Below are 12945 nucleotides of genomic sequence, written 5' to 3'. Positions count from 1 at the left end.
GGGGGTGGGTGGCACGGGGGGGGTCACAGGGAAAGGGGGGGGGGCTGATAAATGGGGGGGGTCCCTGGCAATTGGGGGGGGGCAGAAATGGGGGGGGCTCCCCTGGCAACTGGGGGGGGGGGGCACAGCAATGGGGGTTCCCACAGCAATGGGGGGGCCCCTGATAAATGGGGGGGCCCTGATAAATGGGGGGGGACCCCTGGCAACTGGGGGGGGCACAGCAATGGGGGGGGTCCATGGCAATGGGGGGGGCACAGAAATGGGGGGGACCCCTTACAATTGGGGGGGACCCCAGCGATTTTGGGGTCCCGCAATGGGGGGGGGGGGGGACCCCGACACGGGGGGGTCCGGCGGGCGCCGTGGGGGCGCGGTGCCGTGGCCCCCCCCCGGGGCTGACATCACCCAGTTCCTCCTTCGCCCAGTTCCTGCCGGGGACTGGGAGCGGGCGGGGGGCGCGCGGGGGGGCGCCGAGCCATGGACCCCGGGGACGGCAAGAGGTGGGTGCTGGGGGGGCTGGGGGGGGGGCTCGGGGGGGGGGGGCTGAGGGTGGGAGCTGTGCGGCCCCCCCCGTCCGTCCCTGTCCTGCTCCGGGACCAGTTCGGCTCCCAAACTGGGACCAGTTTGTGGCACTGGGCTGTGACCCTCGGCGTCAACTGGGACCCGCTCCCACCTTCAACTGGGACCAGTTCCGCTCCCAAACTGGGACCAGGATGTGCCCCCAATACGGCCGCTTTGGCCCCAAACTGGGACCAGTCTCGCCCCCAAACTGGGGCCCAGCTCCATCCCCAAACTGGGGCCCAGTGCCAGCAGCCGGCGCCTCCCCGTCCCCACGGGGGGGGGGACCCCGCGCCCCACACCGGGGGTTGGGGTCACGGCGACGGCCCCGCGGCGGCGTTTTGGGGGGGCCCCACGGCGGCCGCCCGCCCCCCCCCCGGAAGAGCGTTGGGCAAGCGGTGCCGGGAGGGGAAGTGCCGCCATGGGGCGCCGCGCAATGTGGGGGGCCAGCCCCACGGCACCGTGAAATGTGGGGGGCCAGCCCCACGGCATCACTCAATGTGGGGGGCCAGCCCCATGGCACTGTGCAATATGTGGGGCCAGCTCCATGGCGCCGTGCAATATGTGGGGCCAGCCCCATAGCATTGCAGAATATGTGGTGCTGGCCCCATGGCGCCATACAATATGTGGGGCCAGCCCCATGGCATCACTCAATGTGGGGGGCCAGCCCCACGGCGCCGTGAAATGTGGGGGGCCAGCCCCATGGCACCATGCAATATGTGGGGCCAGCCCCATGGCATTGCAGAATGTGTGGGGCCAGCCCCATGGCACCGTGCAATATGTGGGGCCAGCCCCATGGCATTGCAGAATGTGTGGGGCCAGCCCCATGGCGCCGTGCAATATGTGGGGCCAGCCCCACAGCACTGTGCAATATGTGGGGCCAGCCCCATGGCATCACTCAATGTGTGGGGCCAGCCCCATGGCATTGCAGAATATGTGGGGCCAGCCCCACAGCACCATGAAATGTGGGGGGCCAGCCCCATGGCACCATACAATGTGTGGGGCCAGCCCCACGGCCCCATACAATATATGGGGCCGGCCCCACGGCACCATACAATGTGTGGGGCCGGCCCCACGGCGCCGCGCCGGGTGCCGGTGAGGGCGGGGGGGGGGGGGGGGTGCGCGGTGGCGCTGAGCGCCCCGGTGCCGCAGGAAGCCCGGGGGGGCGAAGGCGCGGCGGCCATGCCGGCGGCGGCTGACGTGCCCCACGGCGCGGGAGATCGGCCAGGCCATGGCCAGCGCCGGGCTCGGGGACCTGCCGCAGGCCTGCAGCCTGGAGCAGCTGCTGGAGCGCTGCCTCGACGCCTTCGGTGAGCGCGGCGCCGCCGCGGCCCCCGCGGCCCTTGGGTGCTGCGGCCCTTGGGTGTCCCAGCCCCTGGGTGTCCCAGCCCTTGGGTCCTGTGACCCTTGGGTGTCCCAGCCCCGTGGGTCCCACACCCCACAGATCCCAAATCCCTTGGGTATCCCATCCCCGTGGGTTCCCCATCCCCATGGGTTCCCCACCCCGTGGATCCCAAATCCCTCAGATCCCAAATCCCTCGGATCCCACATCCCTCGGATCCCAAATCCCTCAGATCCCAAATCCCTCGGATCCCAAATCCCTCAGATCCCAAATCCCTCGGATCCCACGTCCCTCGGATCCCAAACCCCTTGAATCTCAAACCCCTCGGATCCCAAATCCCCGTTGGTTCCCCATCCCCACAGGTCCCGCATTCCTGGGGTCCCACATCCCCTCGATCCTATACGCCCTGGATCCCAAAACCCTTGGATCCCAAATCCCCATGGGTCCCACGCCCCTTGGATCCCAAATCCCCCGGCTTCCCCATCCCCGTGGGTTCCCCACCCCATGGATCCCAAATCCCCTGGCTCCCAAATCCCCCGGGGAACCCACCCCCACGGTTCCCCATCCCCACGGCTTCCCCGTCCCCTCCAACCCCTCCGTCCGCCCCCACCCCAAATCCCCGTCCCCCCCCCGAGCTGGGCCCACATCCCGGTGCCGGGGGGGGGGTGACGGTGCCTGGGGGGGGCTTCGCCCCCAGACCCTGACGGGCGCCTGCACGGCGGCGAGTACGCGGTGGACCTGACGCTGACCACGCACGGCTGGGTCGTGCCCTCGGCAGAGCTGGCGCGGCGCCTCCTCGCCCTATATCCTGCCTGGGGGGGGCCTTGGGGGGGGTGGGGGGGGTGTTGGGGAGGGGGGTTGGGGGGTTTTGGGGGGTTTTGGGGGGGCCCGGGGGGTGTCGGGGTGCTCAGCGCACGAGGGGCCTTGACTGGCAGCCACGTACCAGGAGGCGCTGCGGGACGGGCGGGAGGAGCGGGCGCTGCGCGTCTGCCACTTCGTGCGGTGAGACGGGTGTCCCCCCCCCGGGTCGTCCTGTGTCCCCCCCCCGGGCTGTCCTGTGTCCCCCCCCCGGGTCGTCCTGTGTCCCCCCCCCCGGGTTGTCCTGTGTCCCCCCGCGTGGTCGTGTCCCCCCCCGTGTCCCCCATTTGGCACCCCGTGTCCCCCAGCCCACCTTGCGTCCCCCTCCCAGGTCCCCTTGTGCTCCTTGTGCCCCACGTCCCCACGTCCCCAGCCCACCCCGTGTCCCCCCCCTGTGTCCCCAACCCCTGTCCCCACCCCGTGTCCCCCCCCCCCGTGCCCTCACACCCCCCGTGCCCCCCCCCAGGCACTGGGCGCTGCAGCACCCCGACTCGTTCCTGCTGGAGCCGGCGCTGGCGGAGGTGGCGGCGGAGCTGCGGCGCGCGGCGCTGCACGAGGGGCGCGAGGGGCACGCGCGCCTGCTGGACACCAGCCACGTGTAAGGGCGAGCACGCGCGTGTGCAAGGCGGGAGGGGGCGAGGGGGGGGCGTGGGGGCAAAAGGAGGCTGGGCAGGGGGGGGCTGCGCACGTGTGTGTGCAAGCAGGGTGGGGGTGGGCGTGCAGCGGGGTGTGCGTGGGGCTGTGCGTGCGTGCAAGCAAAGCATCCGTGGTGCATGTGCGTGCAAGCCGTGCATGCGTGGGGCTGTGCACGTGTGTGCAAGCAGTGCATGCATGGGGCATGTTTGTGCAAGCGGTGCATGCATGGGGCTGTGCATGTGTGTGCAAGCAGTGCATGCATGGGGCATGTTTGTGCAAGCGGTGCATGCATGGGGCTGTGCATGTGTGTGCAAGCAGTGCATGCATGGGGCATGTTTGTGCAAGCAGTGCATGCATGGGGCTGTGCATGTGTGTGCAAGCAGTGCATGCATGGGGCATGTGCGTGCAAGTGGTGCATGCATGGGGCTGTGCACGTGTGTGCAAGCAGTGCATGCATGGGGCATGTGTGTGCAAGCAGTGCATGCATGGGGCTGTGCACGTGTGTGCAAGCAGTGCATGCATGGGGCATGTGCGTGCAAGCCGTGCATGCATGGGGCTGTGCACGTGTGTGCAAGCAGTGCATGCATGGGGCATGTGTGTGCAAGCGGTGCATGCATGAGACTGATGCACATGTGTGCAAGCAGTGCATGCATGGGGCATGTGTGTGCAAGCCGTGCATGCATGGGGGCTGTGCATGTGTGTGCAAGCGGTGCATGCATGGGGCATGTTTGTGCAAGCGGGTGCATGCATGGGGCTGTGCATGTGTGTGCAAGCAGTGCATGCATGGGGCATGTGCGTGCAAGTGGTGCATGCATGGGGCTGTGCACGTGTGTGCAAGCAGTGCATGCATGGGGCATGTGCGTGCAAGCCGTGCATGCATGGGGCTGTGCACGTGTGTGCAAGCAGTGCATGCATGGGGCATGTGTGTGCAAGCGGTGCATGCATGAGACTGATGCACGTGTGTGCAAGCAGTGCATGCATGGGGCATGTGTGTGCAAGCCGTGCATGCATGGGGCTGTGCACATGCGTGCAAGCAGTGCATGCATGGGGCAAGTGCGTGCAAGCAACATGTGCATGGGGTTGTGCCTGTGTGTGCCAGCAGTGCACGCATGGGGTATGTGCGTGCAAGCAACATGTGCACAGGGTCGTGCACTTGTGTGCAAGCAGTGCACGCATGGGGCAGGTATGTGCAAGCAATGCGTGCACAGCGCATGAGTGTGCAAGCAACATGCGCATGGAGCATGTGTGCGCATGGGGCACGTGCATGCAAGCAGTGCATGCACAGTGCATGTGCGTGCAAGCAATGCGTGCACGGTGCATGGGCGTGCAAGCAATGCGTGCACGGTGCATGGGCGTGCAAGCAACACGTGCACAGTGCATGGGCGTGCAAGCAATGTGCGCATGGTGCACGTGCACGCACGGTGCCTCTGCATGCGAGCGGCGGTGCACGCTGCCTGTTCGCGCACGGTGCACGCGCGTGTGCCCCCCCGCTGCAGGCTGCTGCCGCCGCCCGCCTGGCCGCGCCGCGCCCCCCGGCCCCCGGCACGCCCGGGGGCAGCCCCAAGCGCAAGCTCTCGCTGCTCTTCGACCGCCTGGACGCGGCGCAGCTGGCGCAGCAGCTCAGCTGCCTGGAGCACCGCGCCTTCTGCCGCCTCTCGGTGCGGGGGGGCAGGGGGATGGGGGGGCTGTGGGGGGGTGGGGGTGGGGGGATGGGGGGGGTGGGGGGGGGTTAAGGGGGTATGGGGGGGCCTATGGGGGGGGGCACGGGGGGGCAGGGGGGGTATGGGGGGGCGTGGGGGGCTGGAGAGGTCATGGGGGGTCGTGGGGTCATGGGGGGTCACGGGGCACTGGGGGGAATGGAGGTGCTGATGGGGGCATGGGGGGCTGGGGAGGGGCATGGGGGGGCTGGTGGGGGGTTATAGGAGGGGTATGGGGGGTGTGGGGGAGGCTGGGGGGCATAAATGGGGTATGGGGGGGCCTGTGGGGGCATGGGGGGGGGTGAGGGGGATGGGGGGTGGGGAGATGGGGGGGTATGGGGGGGGTAAAGGGGGTATGGGGGGCCTGGGGGGCTATGGGGGGCATGGGGGGTGGGGGTATGGAGTGTGTAGGGGGGCCGGGGGGCATAAAGGGGGTATGGGGGGCCTGGGGAGGGTATGGGGGGTACGGGGGGGTGAGGGGGATGGGGGGTGGGGGATTGGGGGGTGCGTGAGGGGCTGGGGGGGCTATGAGGGGGCCTGGGGGGCTATGGGGGTATGGGGGATGAGGGGTATAGGGGGGGCCTGGGGGGCATGGGGGGTGGGGGGTGTATGGGGGGTATGGGGGGGCTATGGGGGGTATGGGGGGGTGAGGGGGATGGGGGGTGGGGGGATGGGGGGGCCTAGGGGGCTATGGGGGGTGGGGGGGATATAGAAGGGGGATGGGGGGTGGGAGGGGGTTTGGGGGGGTAAAGGGGGTATGGGGGGGCCTGGGGGGCTATGGGGGGCATGGGGGATGGGGGGTATAGGGGGGTATTGGGGAGGGTATTGGGCAGGGGGGTATGGGGGGGCAGGGGGGTAAGGGGGGGGTCTGGGGAGCGCAGGGGGCTGGGGGAAGTACGGGGCTGTGGGGTCTGGGGGGTTATGGGGGTGCTTGGGGTCATGGGGGGGGCGGGGGGGCTGGAGAGGTCATGGGGGGCCGTGGGGTCATGGGGGGTCACGGGGGGTCATGGGGTCATTGGGGGGTCACGGGGCACTGGGGGGGAATGGAGGTGCTGATGGGGGCATGGGGGCCTTGGGGTGCTGTGCTGGGTGCTGGGAGGGGCAACGGGGCGCTGTGATGGGTGCTGGGGGGCCTTTGGGTGCTATGATGGGTGCCGGGGGTCCTCGGGGTGCCGTGCTGGGTGCCCCCGGGCGCCCTGACGGCGGGGGGGGTGTCCGTGTCCCAGTGCCAGGACTGGCGGCGCTACGTGCAGCGGGGGGGGCGCAGGGCAGCCCCGCGCTGGAGCGCGCCGTGGCGCTGTGCAACGGGGTGTGCCAGTGGGTGCAGCTCCTGGTGCTCAGCCCCCACGGCCCCCAGCGCGCACAGGCCGTGGCCAAGCTCACCCGCACCACCCAGGTGGGGGGGGGCACGGGGGGGCGGGGGGCGGGGGGGTGGTGGGGTGCTGGGGGGGGGGGAATGGGGGGGAACGGGGGGATGGGGGAAATGGGGGGAAATGGGGAGAAATGGGGGGAAATGGGGGGAGCGGGGGAATGGGGGGCAGTGGGGGAATGGGGGGGAAGGGGGGGCAATGGGGGGGCAATGGGGGAGTGGGGTCAATGGGGGGAACGGGGAGCTACGGGGTAATAGGGGGCAATGGGGGGTAAAGGGGGAATGGGGGGGCAATGGGGGGGCAATGGGGGAATGGGGGGAATGGGGGGGCAGTGGGGGAATGGGGGGGCAATGGGGGGGCAATGGGGGAATGGGGGGAATGGGGGGGCAGTGGGGGAATGGGGGGGCAATGGGGGGAAGGGGGCAATAGGGGGGCAATGGGGGGAGTGGGGTCAATGGGGGGAACAGGGGGGCTATGGGGTAATAGGGGGCAATGGGGAGAATGGGGGGTAAAGGGGGAATGGGGGGAATGGGGGGAGTGGGGGAATGGGGGGAATGGGGGGCAGTGGGGGAATGGGGGGAATGGGGGGCAAGGGGGTAATAGGGGGGCAATGGGGGGGGTGGGGTGAATAGGGGGAACGGGGGGGCTACGGGGTAATAGGGGGCAATGGGGGAATGGGGGGGCAACGGGGTATGGGAGGTAATGGGGTACGGGGGGCTCACCCGCACGCCCCCCCAGAAGCTGCTGGAGCTGCAGAACTTCAACACGCTGATGGCGGTGGTGGGGGCTGTGCCACAGCTCCGTCTCGCGCCTCCGCCACACGCAGGCCCTGCTGCCCCCCGAGGTGGCCAAGGTGCGCGGGGGGGCCGGGGGGGGCCGGGGGGGCCGGGGGGGGCCGGGGGTCATGGGGGAGGCTGGGGGGGGGGCAAGGAGGTTCTTAGGGAGTCCTGGGGGGGTCCTGGGGGGTCCCGGGAGGGTCCTGGGGAGGTCTTGGGGGGTTAAGGGGGTCCTGGGGGGTAAAGGGGGGAAAGAGGGTTCGGGGGGGCTTGGGGGGGTAAGGGGGAAAGGGGGTCCTGGGGGCACACCTGGAGCACAAGGGCACACGTAGGGGGACACGCGGGGCACAAGGGCACACAGAGGGGCACGAGGGGCACACGTGGTGCACATGGGGGGGCACAAGGGGCACACGGGGCACACAGGGGGACAAATGGGCCACGAGGGGCACGCACGGGGCACAAGGGGCAGGGGCAGGGCACACTCAGGACACGTGCAGCGCACAAGGGGCACACGTGGGGGCACACCTGGCTGACACGTGGTGCACAAGGGGCGCACCCAGAGCCCAAGGGGCACGCGAAGGGGCACGAGGGGCACACGTAGGGCACAAGGGGGGGCACAAGGGGCACATGACACACGTAGGGGCACGAGGGGCACAAGTAGGGGGACAAATGGGGCACAAGGGGCGCACCTAGAGCACAAGGGGTGCACGTAGGGCACAAGGGGCACATGTAGGGCATGAGGGGCACACGTAGGGCACAAGGGGCACACGTAGGGGCATGAGGGGCACACCTAGAGCACAAGGGGCACACGTAGGGCACAAGGGGCACACGTAGGGGCACACATAAGGGGACAAACAGGGCACAGGGGGCACACGTAGGGGGACAAATGGCGCAAAAGGGGCACACGTAGGGGCACAAGGGGCACACCTAGAGCACAAGGGGCACACGTAGGGGGACAAATGGGGCACGAGGGGCACATGCAGGGCACACGTTGTGCACAAGGGGCGCACGTAGGGGCACGAGGGGCACACATAGGGGCACGAGGGGCACACGTAGGGGGACACGTGGGGCACAAGGGCACACATGGGGGCACATGGGGGGGCACAAGGGGCACACACAGGGCACATGGGGCACAAGGGGCACACATAGGGGGACAAATGGGGCACGAGCAGCGCACGTAGGGGCACAAGGGGCACACGTAGGGGCACAAGGGGCGCACGTAGGGCACAAGGGGCACACGTAGGGGCACAAGGGGCACACGTAGGGGCACAAGGGGCACACGTAGGGCACAAGGGGCACACGTAGGGGCACACGTGGGGCACAAGGGGCGCACGTAGGGGCACAAGGGGCGCACGTAGGGGCACACGTAGGGCACAAGGGGCACACGTAGGGCACAAGGGGCACACGTGGGGCACAAGGGGCACACCTAGAGCACAAGGGGCGCACGTAGGGCACAAGGGGCACACGTGGGGCACAAGGGGCACATGTAGGGGCACAAGGGGCACACGTAGGGCACAAGGGGCACACCTAGAGCACAAGGGGCACACGTAGGGGCACAAGGGGCACATGTAGGGCACAAGGGGCGCACGTGGGGCACAAGGGGCGCACGTGGGGCACAAGGGGCACACGTAGGGGCACAAGGGGCGCACGTAGGGCACAAGGGGCACACGTAGGGCACAAGGGGCACATGTAGGGCACAAGGGGCACACGTAGGGCACAAGGGGCGCACGTAGGGCACAAGGGGCACACGTGCAGGGCACACGTAGGGGCACAAGGGGCGCACGTAGGGGCACGAGGGGCACACCTAGAGCACAAGGGGCACACGTAGGGCACAAGGGGCACACGTAGGGCACAAGGGGTGCACGTAGGGGGACAAATGGGGCACAAGGGGCACACGTAGGGACACAAGGGGCACACCTAGAGCACAAGGGGCACACGTAGGGCACAAGGGGCACACGTAGGGCACAAGGGGCGCACGTAGGGCACAAGGGGCGCACGTAGGGGCACGAGGGGCACACCTAGAGCACAAGGGGTGCACATAGGGCACAAGGGGCGCACGTAGCGGCACACATAGGGGGACAAATGGGGCACAGGGGGCACACGCAGGGACACAAGGGGCACACGTAGGGCACAAGGGGTGCACGTAGGGCACAAGGGGCACACGTAGGGCACAAGGGGCACACGTAGGGGCATGAGGGGCGCACATAGGGGCACGAGGGGCACACATGGGGACAAATGGGGCACAGGGGGCACACGTAGGGACACAAGGGGCACACGTAGAGGAACGAGGGGCACACGTAGGGGCACAAGGGGTGCACGTAGGGCACAAGGGGCACACGTAGGGCACAAGGGGCACACGTAGGGGCACAAGGGCGCACGTAGGGGCACAAGGGGTGCACGTAGGGGCACACGCAGAGCACACGTAGGGGCACAAGGGGCGCACGTAGGGGCACACGCAGGGCACACGCAGCGCACACACCCGTTGCACACTCACCCCCCCCCCCCGGGCAGACCCTGAGCGCCATGGCGGAGCTGGTGTCGTCGCGGGGCAACTTCGGGCGTACCGGCGGGCGTTCGCGGCCTGCCGCGGGTTCCGGCTGCCGCTGCTGCCCGTGCACCTCAAGGACCTGGCGGCGCTGGACGCGGCGCTGCCCGGCCGCCTGCCCGGGGGCCGCCTGCACCTGCCCAAGCTGCTCGGCCTCTACCAGCACGCCCGCGAGCTGCGCGCCCTGCAGCGCCTCGCGCCCCCTTCCGCGCCGACCCCCAGCTGCTGCGGCTGCTGGCGGTGAGGGGGGGATTATGGGGGGGTTAGGGGGTCGTTATGGGGGTTATGGGGTCATGGGGGGGGGTTATGGGGTCATTATGGGGGTTATGGGGTCATTATGGGGGTTAGGGGGTCATTGGGGTGGGGTTATGGGGTCATTATGGGGGGTATGGGGTCATGGGGAGGTTATGGGGTCATTATGGGGGTTATGGGGTCATGGGGGGTTATGGGGTCATGGGGGGGTTATGGGGTCATGGGGGGGGTTATGGGGTCATTATGGGGGTTATGGGGTCATTATGGGGGTTAGGGGGTCATTGGGGTGGGGTTATGGGGTCATTATGGGGGGTATGGGGTCATGGGGAGGTTATGGGGTCATTATGGGGGTTATGGGGTCATGGGGGGGGTTATGGGGTCATGGGGGGGTTATGGGGTCATTATGGGGGTTATGGGGTCATTATGGGGGGTTATGGGGTCATGGGGGGGTTATGGGGTCATTATGGGAGGGTTATGGGGTCATTATGGGGGGGTTATGGGGTCATTATGGGGGTTATGGGGTCATTGGGGGGTTATGGGGTCATTATGGGAGGGTTAGGGGGTCATTATGGGGGTTAGGGGGTCATGGGGGGGTCATACGGGGGGGAACCTGCGCGCCCTGCAGCGCCTCGCGCCCCCTTCCGCGCCGACCCCCAGCTGCTGCGGCTGCTGGCGGTGAGGGGGGGATTATGGGGGGTTATGGGGTCATTGGGGGGTTATGGGGTCATTATGGGGGGTTATGGGGTCATGGAGGGGGTTATGGGGTCATTGGGGGGTTATGGGGTCATTATGGGAGGGTTAGGGGGTCATTGGGAGGGTTATGGGGTCATCGGGGGGTATGGGGTCATTATGGGGGGTTATGGGGTCATTGGGGGGTTATGGGGTCATTATGGGGGGTTATGGGGTCATGGAGGGGGTTATGGGGTCATTGGGGGGTTATGGGGTCATTATGGGAGGGTTAGGGGGTCATTGGGAGGGTTAGGGGGTCATCGGGGGGTATGGGGTCATTATGGGGGTTAGGGGGTCATGGGGGGGTCATAGGGGGGACCTGCGGGCCCTGCAGCGCCTCGCGCCCCCTTCCGCGCCGACCCCCAGCTGCTGCGGCTGCTGGCGGTGAGGGGGGGGATTATGGGGGGGTTAGGGGGTCATTATGGGGGTTATGGGGTCATGGGGGGGTTATGGGGTCATGGGGGGGTTATGGGGTCATTATGGGGGTTATGGGGTCATTATGGAGGGGTTATGGGGTCATTGGGGGGGTTATGGGGTCATTATGGGAGGGTTAGGGGGTCATGGGGGGGTTATGGGGGGGTTATGGGGTCATTATGGGGGGGTTATGGGGTCATTATGGGGGTTATGGGGTCATGGAGGGGGGTTATGGGGGGTTATGGGGTCATTATGGGGGGGTTACGGTGTCATTATGGGGGGTTAGGGGGTCATTATGGGGGTTATGGGGTCATGGGGGGGTTAGGGGGTCATTATGGGGGGTTATCGGGTCATGAGGGGGGGTATGGGGTCATGGGGGGGTTACGGGGGGGTTATGGGGTCATTATGGGGGGTTAGGGGGTTATTATGGGGGTTAGGGGGTCATTGGGGGGTTATGGGGTCATTATGGGGGTTATGGGGTCATGAGGGGGTTATGGGGGGGTTATGGGGTCATTATGGGGGTTATGGGGTCATTATGGGGGGGTTAGGGGGTCATTATGGGGGTTATGGGGTCATGGGGGGGTTATGGGGTCATGGGGGGGGTTAGGGGGTCATTATGGGGGTTAGGGGGTCATGGGGGGGGTCATACGGGGGACCTGCGGGCCCTGCAGCGCCTCGCGCCCCCTTCCAGGCCAACCCCCAGCTGCTGCAGCTGCTGGCGGTGAGGGGGGGGGATTATGGGGGGTTACGGGGGGTTAGGGGGTCGTTATGGGGGTTATGGGGTCGTTATGGGGGTTATGGGGTCATTGGGGGGTTATGGGGTCATTATGGGGGTTATGGGGTCATTATGGGAGGGTTAGCGGGTCATTATGGGGGTTAGGGGGTCATTGGGGGGAGTTATGGGGTCATGAGGGGGGTTATGGGGGGGGTTATGGGGTCATTATGGGGGGGTTACGGTGTCATTATGGGGGGTTAGGGGGTCATTATGGGGGTTATGGGGGCAACCTGCGGGCCCTGCAGCGCCTCGCGCCCCCTTCCGTGCCGACCCCCAGCTGCTGCGGCTGCTGGCGGTGAGGGGGGGCGTGTGGTAGGAGGGGGTCTGGGGGGGTCATGGGGGGGGCGCGCAAGGGGCACCCACCCACCCACCCACCCGCCCGCGCCCCCCAGCTGTCCCTGGACGCGCTGCACACGGAGGAGGAGCTGTTCGAGCTCTCGCACGCCCGCGAGCCCGGCTGCACGCGCGTCCCGGTGAGGGGGGCACCCCCAGGAACCCCCAGGAACCCCCCCAAATCACCCCCACCCCTAAAAACCCCCCACCCCCCAATAACCCCCCCAATCCCCCCCCTCCCCCCAGCCCCCCCGGCCCCCCCCAGCGGGGAGGACGAGGACGAGGACGGGGTCTTCCTCGCGGGGGGGCCCCGCCGGGACGCCTGGACCCAAACGGAGCCGGGGGGGGGGGCCCGGGGGGGGCCCCGCCTTGCACCGCCCCCCCCTTGCACCAGCGCCCCCCCCCGCGCTGCTGGAGGAGCTGGCGCAGCTGCGGGAGGTGAGTGGGGCACGCGCGCGTGCGAGGCCCCCCCTGGTGCAACGACCCCCAGGGGGTGCAATGCCCCCCCCCCCATTTAACGCCCCCCCGCCCCACAGGAGCGGGACCGGCTGCTGGAGGAGAACCGGCGGCTGCGCCCCCCGCTGGGGGCCATGGGGGCCCTGAGCCTCCGCGACCCCCCCCAAATAAAGGGGGTCGCGACCCCCCAAATAAAGGGGGTCCCGA

General features: G+C 68.3%; 1 protein-coding gene across 1 annotated transcript; it reads left to right on the top strand.

The window, feature by feature from the left end:
• Positions 1-400: 400 nt before the first annotated feature.
• RASGRP4 (RAS guanyl releasing protein 4) lies at positions 401-12426 on the top strand. Its single transcript, XM_066984689.1, has 10 exons — positions 401-497; positions 1708-1865; positions 2595-2700; positions 2837-2899; positions 3222-3353; positions 4888-5049; positions 6315-6484; positions 7197-7311; positions 9746-10019; positions 12342-12426. Exons 1-9 carry the CDS (start codon positions 475-477, stop codon positions 9750-9752), a joined length of 936 nt encoding a protein of 311 aa, XP_066840790.1. The 5' UTR covers positions 401-474; the 3' UTR covers positions 9753-10019; positions 12342-12426.
• Positions 12427-12945: the final 519 nt, after the last annotated feature.

The sequence above is a fragment of the Anser cygnoides genome, chromosome 29 (genome assembly GCF_040182565.1).
Source record: "Anser cygnoides isolate HZ-2024a breed goose chromosome 29, Taihu_goose_T2T_genome, whole genome shotgun sequence".
Lineage (NCBI taxonomy): Eukaryota > Metazoa > Chordata > Aves > Anseriformes > Anatidae > Anser > Anser cygnoides.
This window is presented reverse-complemented; position numbering and strand designations above follow the sequence as displayed.